Source organism: Phyllostomus hastatus, unplaced genomic scaffold (genome assembly GCF_019186645.2).
Source record: "Phyllostomus hastatus isolate PE091 unplaced genomic scaffold, TTU_PhHast_1.1 phas_scaffold_78, whole genome shotgun sequence".
In the NCBI taxonomy this organism is placed as follows: Eukaryota; Metazoa; Chordata; class Mammalia; order Chiroptera; family Phyllostomidae; genus Phyllostomus; species Phyllostomus hastatus.
Window position 1 is genome coordinate 60,400,311 of NW_025334041.1, and position 17,015 is coordinate 60,417,325.

At 37.8% G+C, this 17,015-nt stretch overlaps 1 protein-coding gene across 3 annotated transcripts in view; it reads left to right on the top strand.

Moving 5' to 3' along the window:
- Positions 1-16,798, top strand: part of IL1RL2 (interleukin 1 receptor like 2) — a 40,121-nt gene extending 23,323 nt beyond the window's left edge. For all 3 annotated transcript variants that reach the window (XM_045828036.1, XM_045828037.1, XM_045828038.1), the window contains 5 exons: positions 3,198-3,327; positions 4,661-4,797; positions 8,768-8,911; positions 13,130-13,291; positions 15,388-16,798. In XM_045828036.1, the coding sequence (XP_045683992.1) occupies positions 3,198-3,327; positions 4,661-4,797; positions 8,768-8,911; positions 13,130-13,291; positions 15,388-15,734 (920 nt within the window). In that variant the 3' untranslated portion in view covers positions 15,735-16,798. The remainder of the gene's footprint in view (positions 1-3,197; positions 3,328-4,660; positions 4,798-8,767; positions 8,912-13,129; positions 13,292-15,387) is intronic.
- Positions 16,799-17,015: the final 217 nt, after the last annotated feature.

A 17,015-nucleotide genomic window follows, 5' to 3' on the forward strand; every position in this document is an offset into this window, starting at 1 on the left:
TTGAAATTGCTGGTTTAAATGATTACTGTAAATCTATTTATGCAAAAGCAATGAAAATGTAAAAATAAGTCCTGAAAGTGATCATACATAATATAAAACTACTACTATAATGTTGGTCAAGAATTCTGAATTATATAATCTTGCACTGGAAAGTATATTTAAAAAGTAGGGATAGTTATCTTGTTATATTACTTATTTTACACAGTAAGGGGCCAGTAAACATTGCCTCAGTTTGTGATCTAAGGGGAGAAGGAGCTCAAATTATTTTTTAAAATTTAAAGGTAATCACTAGTAAAATAAAAACATGTTGAGTACTTTCTGAAGGAAAAAATGTAAATTGAACAAATTCTCAAGTTGAGTCAAATATTAAAATATGATTACATGCTGTTCTCAAAAGATATAGATCTAAAAATACATGACCTAAAAGATTAAATATAAATTCATAAGCATACTATGTCTTGCAAAATATTAGCACAAAGAAATCAGATTGGCAACATTAATCTTTCAATCTGATAAATATCTTTCAATGCCAAAAATTATATGACAAGTTGAATTATTTGATACTAATACAATTACAATACCTCCCAAAATATATATATATATATATATATATATATATATATATATATATTTGTCAAATAGCAGTGCATCAGAATATTTGAAGCTAAAACTCTCATATGTAAAAAAAAACACAACAATACAGTTTTAAAAATTATAATGGCAGATTTTACCATACTTTGGATTTGACAAATTTCTTAGTCAATTAAGGATCTAAAAGATTCTAGTAATAAGCCCTGGTCAGTAGCTCAGTTGGTTAGTGTCATCCCAATATGCCAAGGTTTTGGGTTCAATCCCTGGTCAGGGCACATACAAGAATCAACCAATGAATGCATAAATAAGTGGAACGACAAATTGATATTTCTCTCTCTCTTTTTTGCTACCTTTCTCTCTCTCTCTTTCCAAAATAAAAGATCCTAGTAATATGATATGAATAATATATTAAATAAATCACAATCATAAATAACTATGAAAAACTCAGAGTCCCAAGAGAGGAAATTAAACAGACCATATGGTGCAATCACAATGTAGTAAGTCTAGAAATTTACAACTAAAGTTAAAATAATAAACTCCACAAAAATAAAATTAACTAATTTTAAAAATCAAGCAACAACAAATATGTATTCTAATTATTTGCTTTGCTGGGTAAATTTAATTCAAAGCCATAGTTACTGATTATTTAGAAAATAATGGCAGTGAAATCATGTCAAGCTTTATGGAATGTGAGCAAGGCTAAACTCTAAGCAAGGTATACATATCATCATTTTTAGTAAGTGTAGAAGTAATTAAAATGCATAAACTAACCATTTAACTCTATTTTTAAAAAAGCCACTGTGGAAAACAGTGTGGAATTTCCTCAGAAAACTAAAGGTGGAACTGCCTTTTGATCCAGTGATTCCACTGCTGGGATTATACCCTGAGAATCCTGAACCACCATTCAAAAGAACCAATGCACCTCAATGTTCATAGCAGCACAATTTACAATTGCCAAGTGCTGGAAACATCTTAAGTACCCAACAGTAAATGAGTGGACCAAAAAGCTGTGGTACATTTATGCAATGGAATACTACCCAGCAGAAAAAAGGAACTCCTACCCTTTGCAACAGCATGGATGGAACTGGAGAGTATCACACTAAGTGAAATAAGCCAGGTGGTGAAAGACAAATACCATACATTCTCACCTACTAGTGGAACCTAATGAACAAAACAAACAAACGAGCAAAATAGAACAAGAAACATGGAAATAAGGAACAAACTGACAGTGAACAGAGGAAAGAGGGAAGGGAGATGAAGGTTGGGGGAGTGAAGGGGAAGGGTCAAGTCAAGGAACCTTGACTAAAGTTTCCCAGTATAAAGGACCCATGGACATGGACAGCAGGGTGAGAATTCAGTGTGGGAGGGAGACAGGGGAGTGGAGGTGGGTAGGGCAAGGGAGAGCAATGGGAGAAAAATTGGGACAATTTTAATTGAACAACAACTTTTTAAAAAAGGCAACTAAATAACTCTATAGAAAAAATAACAGAAGTTAAAAAAAATGAATTTATTGAACGACAAGTTCCACAGTTGGTTCTGGGATAGAAGGGCTTGGGGCAGTGTGGTGGGGGTGAGGGGTGTGGGAATAAAAAGAGAAGATAGAGAAACCTCGAGCAAATATAATTCCCCGCAAGTATACAAACTCTGAAGAAAAAGAAATGAGAAAGCTTAGAAAGCAATAAGTGGAAAGCAGATGAAATCTCTTTTAAAGGATTTGGGCCTACATGTTTTAGTAAAGGTCTTGTAAACTTTCAAGGAAATAATAATTTTCATAATAGAGGATATTTGTCTACATATCACTCACTATGTGATTTCTCTAGTGTATTTCATAAACACCTAGAAAAGATCAGTATTCCTGTTATTAACTCTCTTAATTAACTTTGTTTGCCCTTCCTGTCTTTGAAAACTCTAGCCAATGTGTTTAGACAATAAAGAGACAAGAGATGTAAGCCTTGAAAGGGGAAGGTGAACATATAATTATTTTAAATGATCTATGTGTATCTACTTGGAAACTCTAAGAAAATTCTCTGAAAAACTATAATCACTAGCAATTTTTCAGTAAGGTATTCTAATATAAAATACACTTTTAAAGCTAAAAGCATTTTTATATGCCTGAAATAATCATATGTTATATAACTGGGGAAAATGACATAACTGGAGAAAGGAAAATATAGTATTATATGTGATGTTGGTATAACTTGTTAAATTTGCAGTATATTTTGTTTATTCTTTACCTCATATCGGACACAAAATACATTTTTGATGATTTAAAGATAAAGACAAAATTTATTTAATGTTAGAATGATGTACTTTTGAAACACAAAATCAGTGGAAGAACTCACAAAAAATCAAAATATTAGACTAGCATAAAAAATGTAAACATCTGTGTAGAAGAAAACTGGTAAGGCTGCAAGGTTACATGTACCTTACATGTAACCTTACAAGCTTACATGTTATTTCTGTCCAGTAAGGTAGATGAACATTGACCTCAGGAGTATATTTTTAGTAATGAAAAGGCATTCAAGGCTCAAAAACAAGATGTATTTGTTAACCAGGTCATTTCTGGTAGAATTTTTATTTAATTTTTGTGAATTTGATTTTTATAGGCTCTACCCTTATTGTAGACTGCAACATAACAGACACAAGGGATAATACAAATCTACGATGTTGGAGAGTCAGTAGCACATTGGTGGATATTTACTACAAAGAGTCCAAACGAGTCCAAGAAGGAATCGAGTAGGTGTTTTTCTGGATTCTCTGAAAGCTAGCAACCTTTTTTCCATTTAAGTGATTTGGTGTTAGCAAGGCTCTTTTAGGTGGTTTGCGCTACCTCCTCATTACTACTTTTGGCTTTGTCTTTCAAAGAACTTCTCAGTGTTACATGTGGGCAAGCAACTGCTGCAAAGAAGTGTGAGATGCTCAGATTATCAATACCCCTTAACTCATAATTTGAGATAAAGCAAAGTGTGGATGGAGTATTGGCCTATATTCAACAAAGTTTTTGTCAGCTGCTGCTTAAAACTGATCACATTCCCTGTTAGTCATATGATGAACCATAGGCCTTCAGGGCTTAAGTTGCAAAACAGGCAGCAAAACAGGGATTATGCAGGGGTGCATAATCATTAGTGGATACAGTGTACGAACTCAGTTTATGATGATATGAATTGAGTGGTGTAAAACAAGACTCATTAAGTCAGAGGGCAGAACTTCTGTTGGGCCTTGCAGTGTAGCTAAGTTAGGATAAGTGGACAGGGAGAGGAGAACGTCCTTCAGGGCTAAAGATGGTGTCTATGAGGGGGGACCCAAAAAATCCTGTAATTTATTTATAAAGAATTATATTTATTCTTACATGTTTAAATTTCAGTCACTTTCAAAGCATTCTTCATTTGATACAATACACCTATTGAGATTTTTTTCCCACGGCTCAAAACAGTTTTTGAACTTGTTGATTTCGATGCCTTTTATTGCTTCCACTGTTTTTTTCTTTCACCTTTTCCACATAGGCAAAAAATTTTTCTTTGAGGACTTTTTTTTCATCTGGGGAAACAAGTCACTCAGGGCAAGATTGGGTGAATAGGGAAGGGGGGACATGGGGAACATGCCACTTTTGGTCAAAAACATGCCGCTTTTAGCTGTGCTAAACACTCAGCATGGTGTGTGCAGGTGCGCTCCTAAATCACCCATCATGAAATGGGCAAATGAATTGAATGAGTCTCCAAAAATTTCACTGAAGCTGAATGCAGCCTCTTGTATCGCCAGCTGTTACACTGATACAGATGGGTTCCTAGAACACTCACCTACTGTACTACAAGGGGTCTCCAGAACATTTGTATCCCAGCTCCTTGTTGTAATTAACAGAACCATGCTTCCTTGTCACATTGTCCCAAAGATAATGCAAATTGGGAACTACACAATACACACACCTCATTGAGACAATGAAGTATTCATAGCATAAAATGATAGCCTACAGTGTCTCTAGGAAAGAACTTTATTCTCCAGACTAAAGATTATACAATATGTTGGGTGCAATATGACTTGCATATTAATGATTGGCTCTTTTCTTTTACAGAACCCACATTTCTGTTCAGGAACATAATTTTTACACAGTGAACATAACCTTTCTAGAAGTGAAAATGGAAGATTATGACCATCCTTTCACATGCCATGCTGGTGTGTCTGCAGCATACTTTATTTTAAAACCTCCAGGTAAGGTTCCTGTGGGTTAAATACTGTTCAGAGTGTTTAAAATGATGTCAAGGAAAGATAAAAAACCTTACAAGTTTGGTGTGAGACAGCAGAGTGGTAGTAAACCAACAAACTCACTATGAAATCCAGGGAAGAATTAATGTCATGTCTGATAACACTCTTGCAATCAAGGGGGCACTGCAATGCAGTATGCTTTGAAAGTGCCATATTAATATACAATGAGGTCTTATGCATCAAAGTCCTTGAAAACAGAATTGTTCCTTTATTAAACCTCATTACTCAACATTTATAATCATGTGCTTCTAATTTGTGCTTTTAGATTATTATAAATAATTTCATATGAAAATAAAATATATATATTTCATTCTTGTAAATTTGTAAAATTTTCTGTATAGGCTGAATTCTGATATTAAGCAAAGACCTTCAAATTTAATGTATATACACAAATTGCTCTCTTAACCTTGTGCAGAGTATTTGAGTATCCATTGCAGGTAACAGAACCAGAGGGTAAATAGTGATGGATATAATCATAATCTGGAGAACAGCTTTAAATTCCTAATGTATCAGTGGAAGTGTTTGAAGCACCTTGTAGAATGTTGACATGTGGCTTACCAAGACAGTTTTTCCTCCTTGATACCATCATCTCTTTTCTTAGCTACTTACCATGCAAGAGAGAGAGGGCTTGGTTTTGCCAGTATCTCTGAATAATCAGTTAAACAGGTGTTTGCATGTATCCTACCTAAAGTCCTACCAGAAATGTTTTTCTAGAACTCAACATAAAACATTAGTGGAGTAGGTGGTGTATGGAGCTATCGAATGTGCCTTTTCCCTTGCCAAGTTCCTGACCTCATGAGTGTCCATCACTTCCCTTCTGATAGCAATGAATTGGGATATCTCCACAGTAGCTTGCAGCCCTGACCTCACTTCTGTGACCTGGAAGCCAGGGTCACTCTGTCCCCAGCTGCTTTAATTGTGAGTGATCATGCAGCATCTCCTCTCCTCATGTGGACCCATGGGAAACCCTCTTAGGTTGCAACAGGTAAAAGAAGCCTTAGGCTCATTAGTCACCACTGTCCATTTTTCCTTCTTTCAAGGGCTTTCCATTCATAGAAAATGATTTTTTATCATATTCCCCTCAATCACTCTGTGCATCTTCTCTCTCTCAGTGACACATCTGGATTGTTCTTGAGGTTCTATTATCAGTGCTGCTCTTTCTGTATTCTCATCACTGATAATCTCCCTACTTGCATGGCTTCAATGGTCATTTCTGTGCAGGTGTGATTCCACATCTCCAACTATATTCTCCTTTCCCATGTGGCAGCCCCACACTTCCAGCTGCTTACTGGACTGATTTTGAAATTTGTATGAAAGAGAATTATAGTATGTTTTCTTTTATGTGTTGCTTCTTAGGTTTATGGGATTCATTGCTGTATCAGTGATGTGGCATGTAGCTATAGTTTATTTTTATTGCTGAATCTTATTCCATTGAATAACTAAATCACAATTTATCTATTCTACAAATATGTCATTATTTGAGTTGTTTTCAGTTTGGAGCTATTCATAAATAACACTGCTATGGAAATTCCTTTATGTGTGAGCTGATATTCATGGATAAGCATTCCTTTATGATATATCATTAGGAGTACAATTAATTGCTACAGAGAGTACTCAGGGTCTCCTCAACCCCAGAGAAAAGAAGGGAGCTGACTATGGGAAGCCTTGGAGACTGCACAAGACCTATAATATTTATAATTGAAATCTGCCTCAACATAGAAGTTTGAGGTTTTTTGTTTAGTAACCTTGGCTGAAAATCACCAACATAGATTTTCATGTCAGTGTTGTCTTATAGATATTGACTACCTGGAAGCACTGTGTTCACAAGGATTCTAAGGCAAAGTCCAGGCTCAGAAGAATGATTCTGTTATCATTTAACCTGCCAATCATACAGGAAAGAGGAAGGGTAGTTTGTCTCCTTTGGTGTATGTCAGTAAAGAAACTTGTGCGCACCATATCTATCTTTGCTTCTATCCATACTTTTTTCAAATTTCACATGCAATGTGTTTTCAGACATGTTCATTTTATTTTGTTTTCCCTGAGTTCTTATGAACATTGCCCTCTTAAATCCAAGACTCTTGTTGGTTTACTTGTGGCCAGAGGTAAGGGTATAGCTGTTTCATTTGACTTCCTTATTTTTGTTGAAGATACATCCAGACTAAATCTTATTTAGTTGTCTGAAGCAGGGTTACTAGAAAGCTGTTTGGATAAGGTGTACCTCCTGTGAATTTCTTTTAATCACTACTTTCAGCTCCTATCTCAGTTTAATACTGGTAGTAGTCACATGGACCCAAACACCATCCTTTATAGTGTCGTCAACAAGCATCTGGTGTCTCAATAGTGAGTGTTCCACTATTTCAATTTCAAAGTTCATACTCTCTCTGAAATCACACATTCATTTTCAATTTCCATTCATCACCTTTTAGCTCATTTACAGAACTAAAGATATCAACAGTCTTAAATGCAATAAATGACCAATTCAAGAATTTCAGGCCATCACTCCTGTCTACTTATCAGGAGCTTTTGAATCTCATAAATTTTGGGGGGCATGGTCTTCTTATCATGACCGTTTACAAAACCAAGACCCTTTGAGTGTACATTAAGGATTCCCAGGCATGGGTCCTCCCAAAAGGAGAGGTGGCATTGGTGTTCCAAGAGCTTGGAAACGGCAAAGACACATGGAAAATGGGAGGGAAGGGAGACTCCATGTAAGAGTTAGAAACTAGAGGTTCAAACAAATAAGGCACCAGCATGCAGAGCAGATCCACTAAGTTGCACTGAGACTTAATGGATTGATATATTTCTGGCACAAAATGTGCTTATACATATTGTGTTTCATTGTGCCACTTATTTGAAAACATGCAGTAGTAGTTAGTAATGTCTTGGCCTCAAAGTGCTTGCAACGTGGCCTAGGGCAGGTTGTGATAAGCTCTTTAATGAATATTTTAGAAGTGAAAGTGCACTGAGAATTCAAAGAAAAGTGGCCCTCCCCTTAAACATACCTTCTACTGAGGACTAGAGGGTCAGGAAGGGGTTCATGAAGAAAGTGGGTATTTGGTGGGTTCTAAGAATAAGGAGGAGTTCTCTTCCTCTCACTTCCTTCCCCTTTTTGAATTCTTTTTTTCCTAGAGCCTCTTTCTTTGGCAGCACAGGTTGGGGTTGTGGTAAGGAAGAAAGCTGTGCTGTTCCTCTCATCAGATATGTAGGAAGGAATGCATTTTTGCAGACTTGGAGTTACAGAGGAACTGGCTCTGCTTTTGGTCATCATCTCCTGCCCACAACATTCCCCATAACTGCTCTGAAGTATGCTCACAAAGCTGAGCAGGACACAAACCCCCTTCCTGAGACCATGTCTTGCAGACAGGCACCCAGCCAGATTCTGTTGGCACAGGGAGGTTGGGGTGGCAATTTGGCTCTTGGTAGTCTTCTAGAGCCAACAGAGATCCAAGAGAGGCAACTAATGGCTCTTTATTTATGACATGAGTCCTGCTGCTCAATTTTGAGTAACGGGGGAAGCAGTTTCAATAACATAATCGAGAATGTGTGGCAGTACCACCTGGGGAACTTTTCCAACAGTGTGCTAGGCTTCCCATCTGAGTGCTGATTAAGTAGGACTTGGCCATGTGTGTTTTGACAGCAGTTCTCATGAGATTGGAGCTATACAATATCTTCCTCTGGGTACTAGGCTTCTGCAGAAGTTCTCTCCTCAGGTTCCCAAGGGTACTTTGCTTTCTAAAATTCATGGGTCAGACCAGATTATTCTACTCTCATATCTACTATTTAACTATAAAGAGATATTTAAGCAGTATCCTCATTGATGTCTAATATATTTCCATTTGACATTTGTAGTGTGATCTGTATAAGTGTGTAATTGACACTTTGTAATATTATTATTTTATTTTGCTGTCATTTGCAGTGCCAGATTTTCTAGCTTACTTCATAGGAGGGCTTCTGGCCTTTGCAGGTGTGGCTGTGTTTGTTATGTGCATCTACAATATTTTTTGGATTGACATTGCACTTTGGTATCGAAGTGCCTTTCAATCTACTGGGACCATAGAAGGTAAGTGAGGGGAAACACTGAAAATTTCCTCATTATTTCTATTCACTCATTTGTATTACCATTGTGAATATACTTCACTATGTTTTACTTAGCTTGCCTTTTGTTGTTGGCAAATTTAAAGGAAGGAAATCTCCCTGGAACTTTCCAGACTTCTGAGAAATGATTTCCTCAAGCCCACAAGAATTGTTTAGTCAAATCAGGCTTGCAGGCTGGTTGTGACTGAGTCACAAAATCTTCCAGGTCCCACTGCAATCATTGTGAGAATGGTTCTCACATCCAAGGGTGTAAGCAAAAGAAGACAATTTCTCCTTGAGAAAAGTGTTCTTTACCCAGGCGCATGCTCAGCACATGGGTGCCTGGAAAGAATGTGTGTTCTGGAGGGCAACCTGCTGCCTATGGTTACAGCACTGATACTTGGTGCCTTAAAAAACTTAAGTCTCTAACTCTCAGGCTGGGGAGAGACAGATCTGAGTTTGAATTGGAGTTCAACATTTACTCCCTGTGTGATCTTAGAAAGGTATTTATTTTTTTTCTCTTTCTTAGCTATGGGATGAAGAAAAGGAAGGGAGGGAGGGAGAGAGGAAACAGATCAGAGCCTGTGTCACACAGTGCTATGTGAGCAATTGAGGTGAAGTCCAAAAAAGCTCTGAGCAGGAACCTGGGACACTGGAGGGCTCCCTTAATGCCTGGAAGACAAAGCAGATGCCCCTGCTGGTTTGCCTGGAGGTTTCCGTTTCACTGGGGGAGTCAGCATCCTGTCAGCACTATTGTGCACAGAACTGCCTCACTGTGACCCTGAAACTCCAAGGAGAGAGCACTGTACATTAAAACCAGAAAAGCGGGCATTTGTGCTACCTGTCACCTACCAGACCCAATTAGCAGAGAAAGAGATTGAATCTTTATGGGTGCTGTATTCAGATGGCCAGCAATCTGAGAAGATGGTAGGTTTGTATCCCAACAGGCTGTCTTACATTTCCTTTCAAGCTAGTCCTTTGTATAAGGGGGTAAAAATGTAGGTAAGGGGTCTGCAATTTAAGGGAAAAAAGTGTAGGTAAGGGATTTGGAATTCAGGAAAGAGGTTAATCAGATAAAAGCTGCAGTCTGGCAATTTTCCTAACATCCTTTCATCCACTGACTGGTGATTTGTTTTATCTGTGTCCTGTGTCCTGTCCTGGGTGATTTTCTCTGTGTCCTGGGCTGTGAACTGTATCTCCCTGGAGCACAATGGTTCAGACACCACTTTGATTGCTTATGGTCTTTTCTGGAACACAAAGGTCAATCACTTGTGGCCTCCTGGAATCAGAGTGGGCCTTCCTGCAGTCTCTGAAACAATAGATTTTTACATGAATTAACTATTAGGCTTATAAACTATTACCTTAAACTAAAATTTTCCAACATTTGAGCCCCCCATTAATACCATTGTAATTTTAACTCTGTAATACACAGGGTGGGGCAAAAGTAGGTTTATGAAATGAATTTATTTTTATATTATTATTTATTATTATATTATTTTCCATACAAACAACTGTAAACTTACTCTTGCTCAACCATGTGTATTTGTCTCAGAATGGATATACTCTATTAAGGCCTTGAAAAAAGTAATAAGTCTGTTTGTAAGTGCCCTAATTAGATGGAAAAATAAATAGAAGCCTGAAAATGAATCTGTACAGCTCACATGCTTGGAGATGCACACATATACCTTTCAAGTTCAGAGACTTTCAATGCTAATAAGAGCAGAAACATGGGGAATATAGGTGTGAAACATGTTTGAGTCCCTGTTACAGACAAGGGCATTGTTTACACATAGTACCTGCATTGCTTATTTTTAAAAAAGGATGGTCAGAGTTGTTGCCTACATGTATGATAAAACACAGATGGCCTAACCTGGACTTGATTCTACAATAAATTTTAGAATTTAAAGTTGGAACCCCTTGAGCAAAAAGAAAGCAATCTACTTTTCCTTTGGTGACAAAATTCAGCTGTGGAATTCCAGCTTTGGGTGTTCAGTACAACCTGAGGAGTCTTGGGTACTGGGGACAGTCAGCTAGATGTAGGGTTTCTGTTTGCCTCCAAAGTCCCTGCAGAGGCCACTCCTTGTAAGCCTGCTTGTGACTGAGCTCCAGCTTGCATCTGGTTGAGAAAAGACTTCAGTGAGCCACCACTTATCCTTTCTGACACATAGATACGAATGGCTTGGCTGTTCTCTGTCTATTGACTGAAAGGGCATTTCATAGACTTAGGTGGTGTTCCCAGAATTCTGGCCCCATGATGTTTGTCACTCCCTGACTCACTGCAGCTCCTGAGAGCATGAGTAATGAGTGGGTGGTGAAGTTGCCTGTTAGTGAGGTGAAGTTTAGCAGGAAGAGAAAAAAGGAATAGTGACTCACCCTGAGCTAGTAAGGCTGAGCAGAGGAGAGGTTCAGGGAACCCCACCCTCTGCTGAGCCTGAACCACAGGCCAAATTCAGAACCAGTGGGCTGAGGATTTGAAAATAGGAACCTACAGTCAGTCAGTGGTCCTCTTTCTTCTTCTTCTTTTTTTAATCCAGAAAAGTTTATGTGCACTTTATGATTAAATTTTCAACAGCTCAGCCTATGAGAATTATTCTGTAATATGCCTTGGAATGCTGGCTTCAACAGTGACTTAGTGATGATATTGGAAGATAAGTCCCATATGCTGTCTCCAGCCTTGCCTTCCTGGAGGGTAATTTCTGGTTATTTGGGAACATGTGGAGTAATGGATGGCAAATACAGATGAGAAAGATGTCCTTCTTGTGATAAAGTGTCATTCTTATGATAAAGGATTTATCCCATAGATTAGTCAGGCTTTATAGGTGATTACTAGTTATGTGTGTGTAACTCACAGTTTTACTGAGTTACCAATAGGCCTAGTTAAAGCTCCTGAGTTCTGTATACTCTCTGTTAAGTCTTGGAGATGCTTTATACGTCCTCTTGCCAGATGTGCATATGCATACAAAAATATAAGGATCAGTTTACAAATCTCCTCAAGCAATGTATATACTCCTCACCTTATTTCAAATAAATTTGTGGAGAAAGGTTATATAGAGCAGAACAATTAAAAACAAAACAAAAATAGGTACAATGAACATAGGGAAACAAAGGAAGAATGATAAAATAAAGCTGGGGTAGAGTTCATGACAAATGTTGGTGAGGTTTTAAAGATGAGCTTGTTTTAGAAGCAAAGCACAAACTACTAGAGGATTCATTACATCCTGTTCCTAGAAACCCTTCTGTTGCTCCTGAGAGCACATGGCCAGTTTGGGGACAATCTTAAGAAACATTTTTTCCCCTTCCACCTCCCCTCTGGTTACTGTCAGTTTGTTCTTAATTTCAATGTCTCTGGTTACATTTTGCTTGCTTGTGGAAAAGGGGGAAAGGTTTTTGAGAACATCTATAAAGGACACATGGATAAAACCAAAGATGGGCAGGATCAAGGATTGGAATTGGAGATGGCTGGGGTCAGTGGGGGGAGTAGTGGGGGAAAAATAGAGACAACTGTATTTGAACAACAATAAAAAAAGTAAAAAAAATCCTTGGTTGTTGAACTTCAGAAAAAAAGAAACTTTTTTTGTGTGTGTGATGAGTTCTAATTTTTAAAGGATGTGATGCAGTGAACCTTGTGTGCAAAAACATTTCCAAGATCAATGTAATAGGTTTCGTGCGGCTTTTCTTCTAGTGTCTTCTGTGCATGTTAGCGCTATAGCACCAAACTTCATGCTATTCAGTAAAAGCACTTACACAAAGGCAAAAAGATTGCCTAATTTTTCCACTCGTCCACTTGGATCAGTTTTAAAATTTAGCAATATCATATCAGGAGAAAGTAGGGAATTGAATAATTTTTATGCAATCTTTTATAAGCTCACCTACACCTAGGCATATTATTTTCAAATTACAGAAAAGCAAAGATAAGGAAAAAAAATCCCAAAAGAAGCTAGAGGTAAAAAAAAATACCTACCTATAGAGAACAAAAGTATAAATTATGCTTGACTTTTCAAAAACCATCAAGCAAGAAGAGAGTGGAGTGAAATATTTTAATTATTAAAAGCATGAGATGCCGAGAGTGGCAATGCTTGACAAGTCAGCCACTGGGCATGCTGAAGCAAAAAGGACATTATGGTAGAAACTCAGATTTTACTTTGTTAATGTAAGAAAAATTTGATAGGAATAATTCCATGAGCTTATGCCATTCCTTTTTCAGATGGGAAGCTCTATGATGCATACGTCTTATACCCCAAGCCTCAACAAGAAAGCCGGAGCTATATTGTAGACACACTGGTTCTGAAGGTTCTGCCTGAGGTACTGGAAAGGCAGTGTGGATATCAGTTATTTATATTTGGCAGGGATGAGTTTCCTGGGCAAGGTATGTTTTAAGTGAGGTAGAGAAACAACAAGTGAATTTTAAAAAGTAAAGGAAACTTTCTCTTCTTTCACTTTACAAATGGTGGATTCTGCTTGCCTTCTCCACAAAACTGCAAGGAGTCTTTCATCTCTCCAGCCCTTAGCCCTTGAGCTGAGGAGGTTAGAACCAAGTTCCTTTTTCTCATCAAATTTATCCCTGCAACAGGATAACTGGGATCCTGGTTGAAATAATGTGACTATCATTTTGAGCAAGATATGGTTAACCCATTCATGTGAACTGGTGGTGGATAACATAGTCTTGGTCAAGAGACTGAAAGTGATCACTTGCCCTGATGTCCTTGAGACTAACTGCTGAGTATTTTCTGTCAGTTTGAATATGTAAATCAGTTCATGTTTAAAGCTGATTTCCTAAACTTCAATACCCTAGTCTTCCCCTACTTAAATAAAATAGGTATTTACTTCTTATTTAATGATAGTGTAACTTTGGGCAGTGTAGTTAATATCTCTGACCCTCAGTTGTATCATCTGTCAAATGGGGATAGGAATATTTCCCTGACTTGTTTGAGAGAAATAAATGAGTTTAAACCTGAACAGGGACCAGGCTGGAGCTCAGTACATATTAGACACTCAATGGATGAATGTTTCTCCCTTTGAAGGCTCTAGAGTCAATGGCTAAAATTTGTATTAAACATCCTTTTCCAGTCACCAGGAAACCAAAATTAGCACTTCATAGTATTTGGTAGTGGCTTATTCTGGGTTGCTTTAAAAAGTTTCTAACTACTTTGGATTTATAGGCAACTCATATCCCCAGTGAGACCACGCTGCTTTCTCAGTCCAGATCTTTTCAAGTTATGAAATCATCCTTTATGAGGAAATGATAATTTAGTTCAGTGCTTGTTATAGACATGTGGAAGAGCTCAGATTTCATAACCATATCAATATTCACTCATTCACTTATTCAAGGAATACTTATTGAGTACCTGCTATGTTCTCAATAATTTTCAGATAGTTTTCTAGGCTCTACAAATAGAGCCTAGAGTTATTAAAATAAGCCAAAGAGAAAAAATTCTGCTCCAGTGGAAGTAGTTGTCTATTCTTAAGTGTAAGAAGGGTATAAAACTTGGTCTTTATTTTTTTTAAAAAAGACCAAGTTTTATTTATATCTGGATATTTCAAGAACTCTTACCTTCCTGCCCCCAGAAATCATCAAGGTATGTTATTTGGGTTCTAGTTAGTGCTATAAATTCTAGTCATTTAATTGTTTGCCTCTCACACATCCTCAAATGGGAGCCTGGCCCACAACCCAGGCATGTGTCCCCATAGGGAATTGAACCGGTGACCTTTCAGTTTGCAAGCTGACACTCAATCTTCTGATCCACACCAGCCAGGGCTAAATTCTGGTCATTTAAATAGCTATAAAGCACAAGAGGAAAACATGAATAAAGATTACTTTGACATTTAAGCTAACTACATTTTTCTTATCCTTTAAAAGTCTATTTATTTAAAAAATATGTTTATCATCTTTTACCAGACCTTCAGCTAAGTCTGGGGATACAAAACTAGACATGATAGTTCCTGTTCTGAGCAGTTTATGGTCTGTGGGTGGAACCAGTGGCTGAGGAAAGTGAATACCAACAAGTAACTGTCAAAATATGTGATCATGAACATAAAGGACCAATTTTTAAGGGAAAGTAAGGGAGTTTTCATAGAGAAGATGATAAATGTAAAAAAACCCCCTCACATTGCCTTGGCTGTTGTGGTTCAGTTGGTTGGAGTGTCATATCGTAGACTGAAATGTTGTGGGTTTGGTTCCCAATCAGAACACATACCCAGGTTGCAGGTTTGATCCCCGGTAAGGGCACATGTGAGAAGGCAACCAACTGATGTTTCTCTCTCTCTGTTCCTCTATCCCTAAAAGCAACAACAAAAAAAATGTCCTCAGGTAAGGGAAAAAATAAAAACTTCTTGTTAATCCATTCCTAAGTCATGTTTATTTTAAAGTTCCTTTTTAAGATCCATTTCTAATGTTCTCAAGAGTGTTAAGATCTGAGCTGTTTCAATCATGAGATCTGCTGTTCCTTCTTTCTCTATTTACAGCTGTGGCCAGTGTCATCGATGAAAACATTAAGCTGTGCAGGAGACTGATCATCATCATAGTTCCTGAACTGCTGGGCTTTGACATATTAAAGAACATGTCAGAAGAACAAATTGCTATCTACAATGCTCTCATTCGGGATGGGATGAAGGTCATTTTAATTGAAGTGGAGAAAGTAAAAAACTATACAGTTATGCCAGAGTCAATCCAGTACATCAAACAGAAGCATGGGTCTGTCCATTGGAGTGGAAACTTCACAGAGGAGTCACTGTGTGCAAAGACCAAGTTCTGGAAAAAAGTGAGATATTGTATGCCACCCAAAAGGTTTCCACCATCTTCTCATACCTAGCTGCTGAAGCACAATCCCTGTGACCTCACAGCTGATAACTGATGTGCCAGCACAGGGTTATTTACCCTGTGATGCAGGTTGTCTGTGGGAAGTGGCTCACATTTGGACAAGAGGCACTGCATTCAGGCCATCTGCTTGAAGTTTGTTATTGTGTACTTGTGTGAAGAACTGTGCTTGTTTGCTTATTTTGATCAGACATACATCTTTAGAAAAAGATATCAGCTCTAAAGAAGGCCCTCATTAACTTATTGGCTCAGAACACTTATGAATATTTGCTGAACATAGACCAGCATTAGCATTTGAGCCCCTGAGGAATAGGACACAGGGAATTTCAGAGTTTAGTTCAGATGTCAGGAAGTTGGCACATGGTGTGGTACCTGTAGGGCCAGAGATGGGAGCCTGAATAGCCAGAGGATGGCAGGAAGGGAGTCTGTGGGCTTGGAGAGGGCTGGCAAGGATAATGGCAGTTTTTGTACCTGATCAGTGTGCACAGGACCCTAGTACTCAGCAGAAACTTACTGTGTCTATGAGCCTTTCTTACTCCTCTAGTGTAAATAAATAACCATGACCACAGTCTTAGCAGGGTGAGACTGGAAATGAGTCAGAGATCATCTAGACCAGTGGAAACAACAATGGCGACACTGGAATTGCCCATTAATCTCACTCCTGGTGGGTCCCATGCTTTGAAAGACTTTATCTTTCAAACCAAAATAACTTATAATTCACTTATTTTTCCAGCTGGCCTATGTCAGCCACAATTCTGAACAACATGTGACAGACATGGTTATCAACCCGAGATGATGTCATTGTAGTCCAAGTAAAACAAAGTAATCTTTCAGCTAGTCCATGCACCTTCATCATAGGTTAATTTATGACTTCACAAGTCTCAAAGACTTTTATTACTAAAAAATAGCTGTAAACTCTTGTCACAACTTTCAGAGACCCTAATTTGAAGAGTAGATATAGTCCAATGCTCCTTCTGTGGTTAACTGCACTAAGCCTTATAAAGTGGCCTGCTAAGATATAAAATTAATATTCTGGAATTGGTGGCATTTTTACATACCTATAGTGAACTCTCAGAAAGAGAAACAAATAAAACAATTCCATTTATAATTGCAACAAAAAACATAAGATGCCCAGAAATAAATTTAACCAAGGAGGTGAAAGATCTATACTTAGCAAATTATAAGATACTGAAAGAAAGAAAAGGAAAAAGATACAAATAAGTGGAAGCATATACTGTGTTCATGGGTAGGAAGAATTAACATTACTAAAATGTCC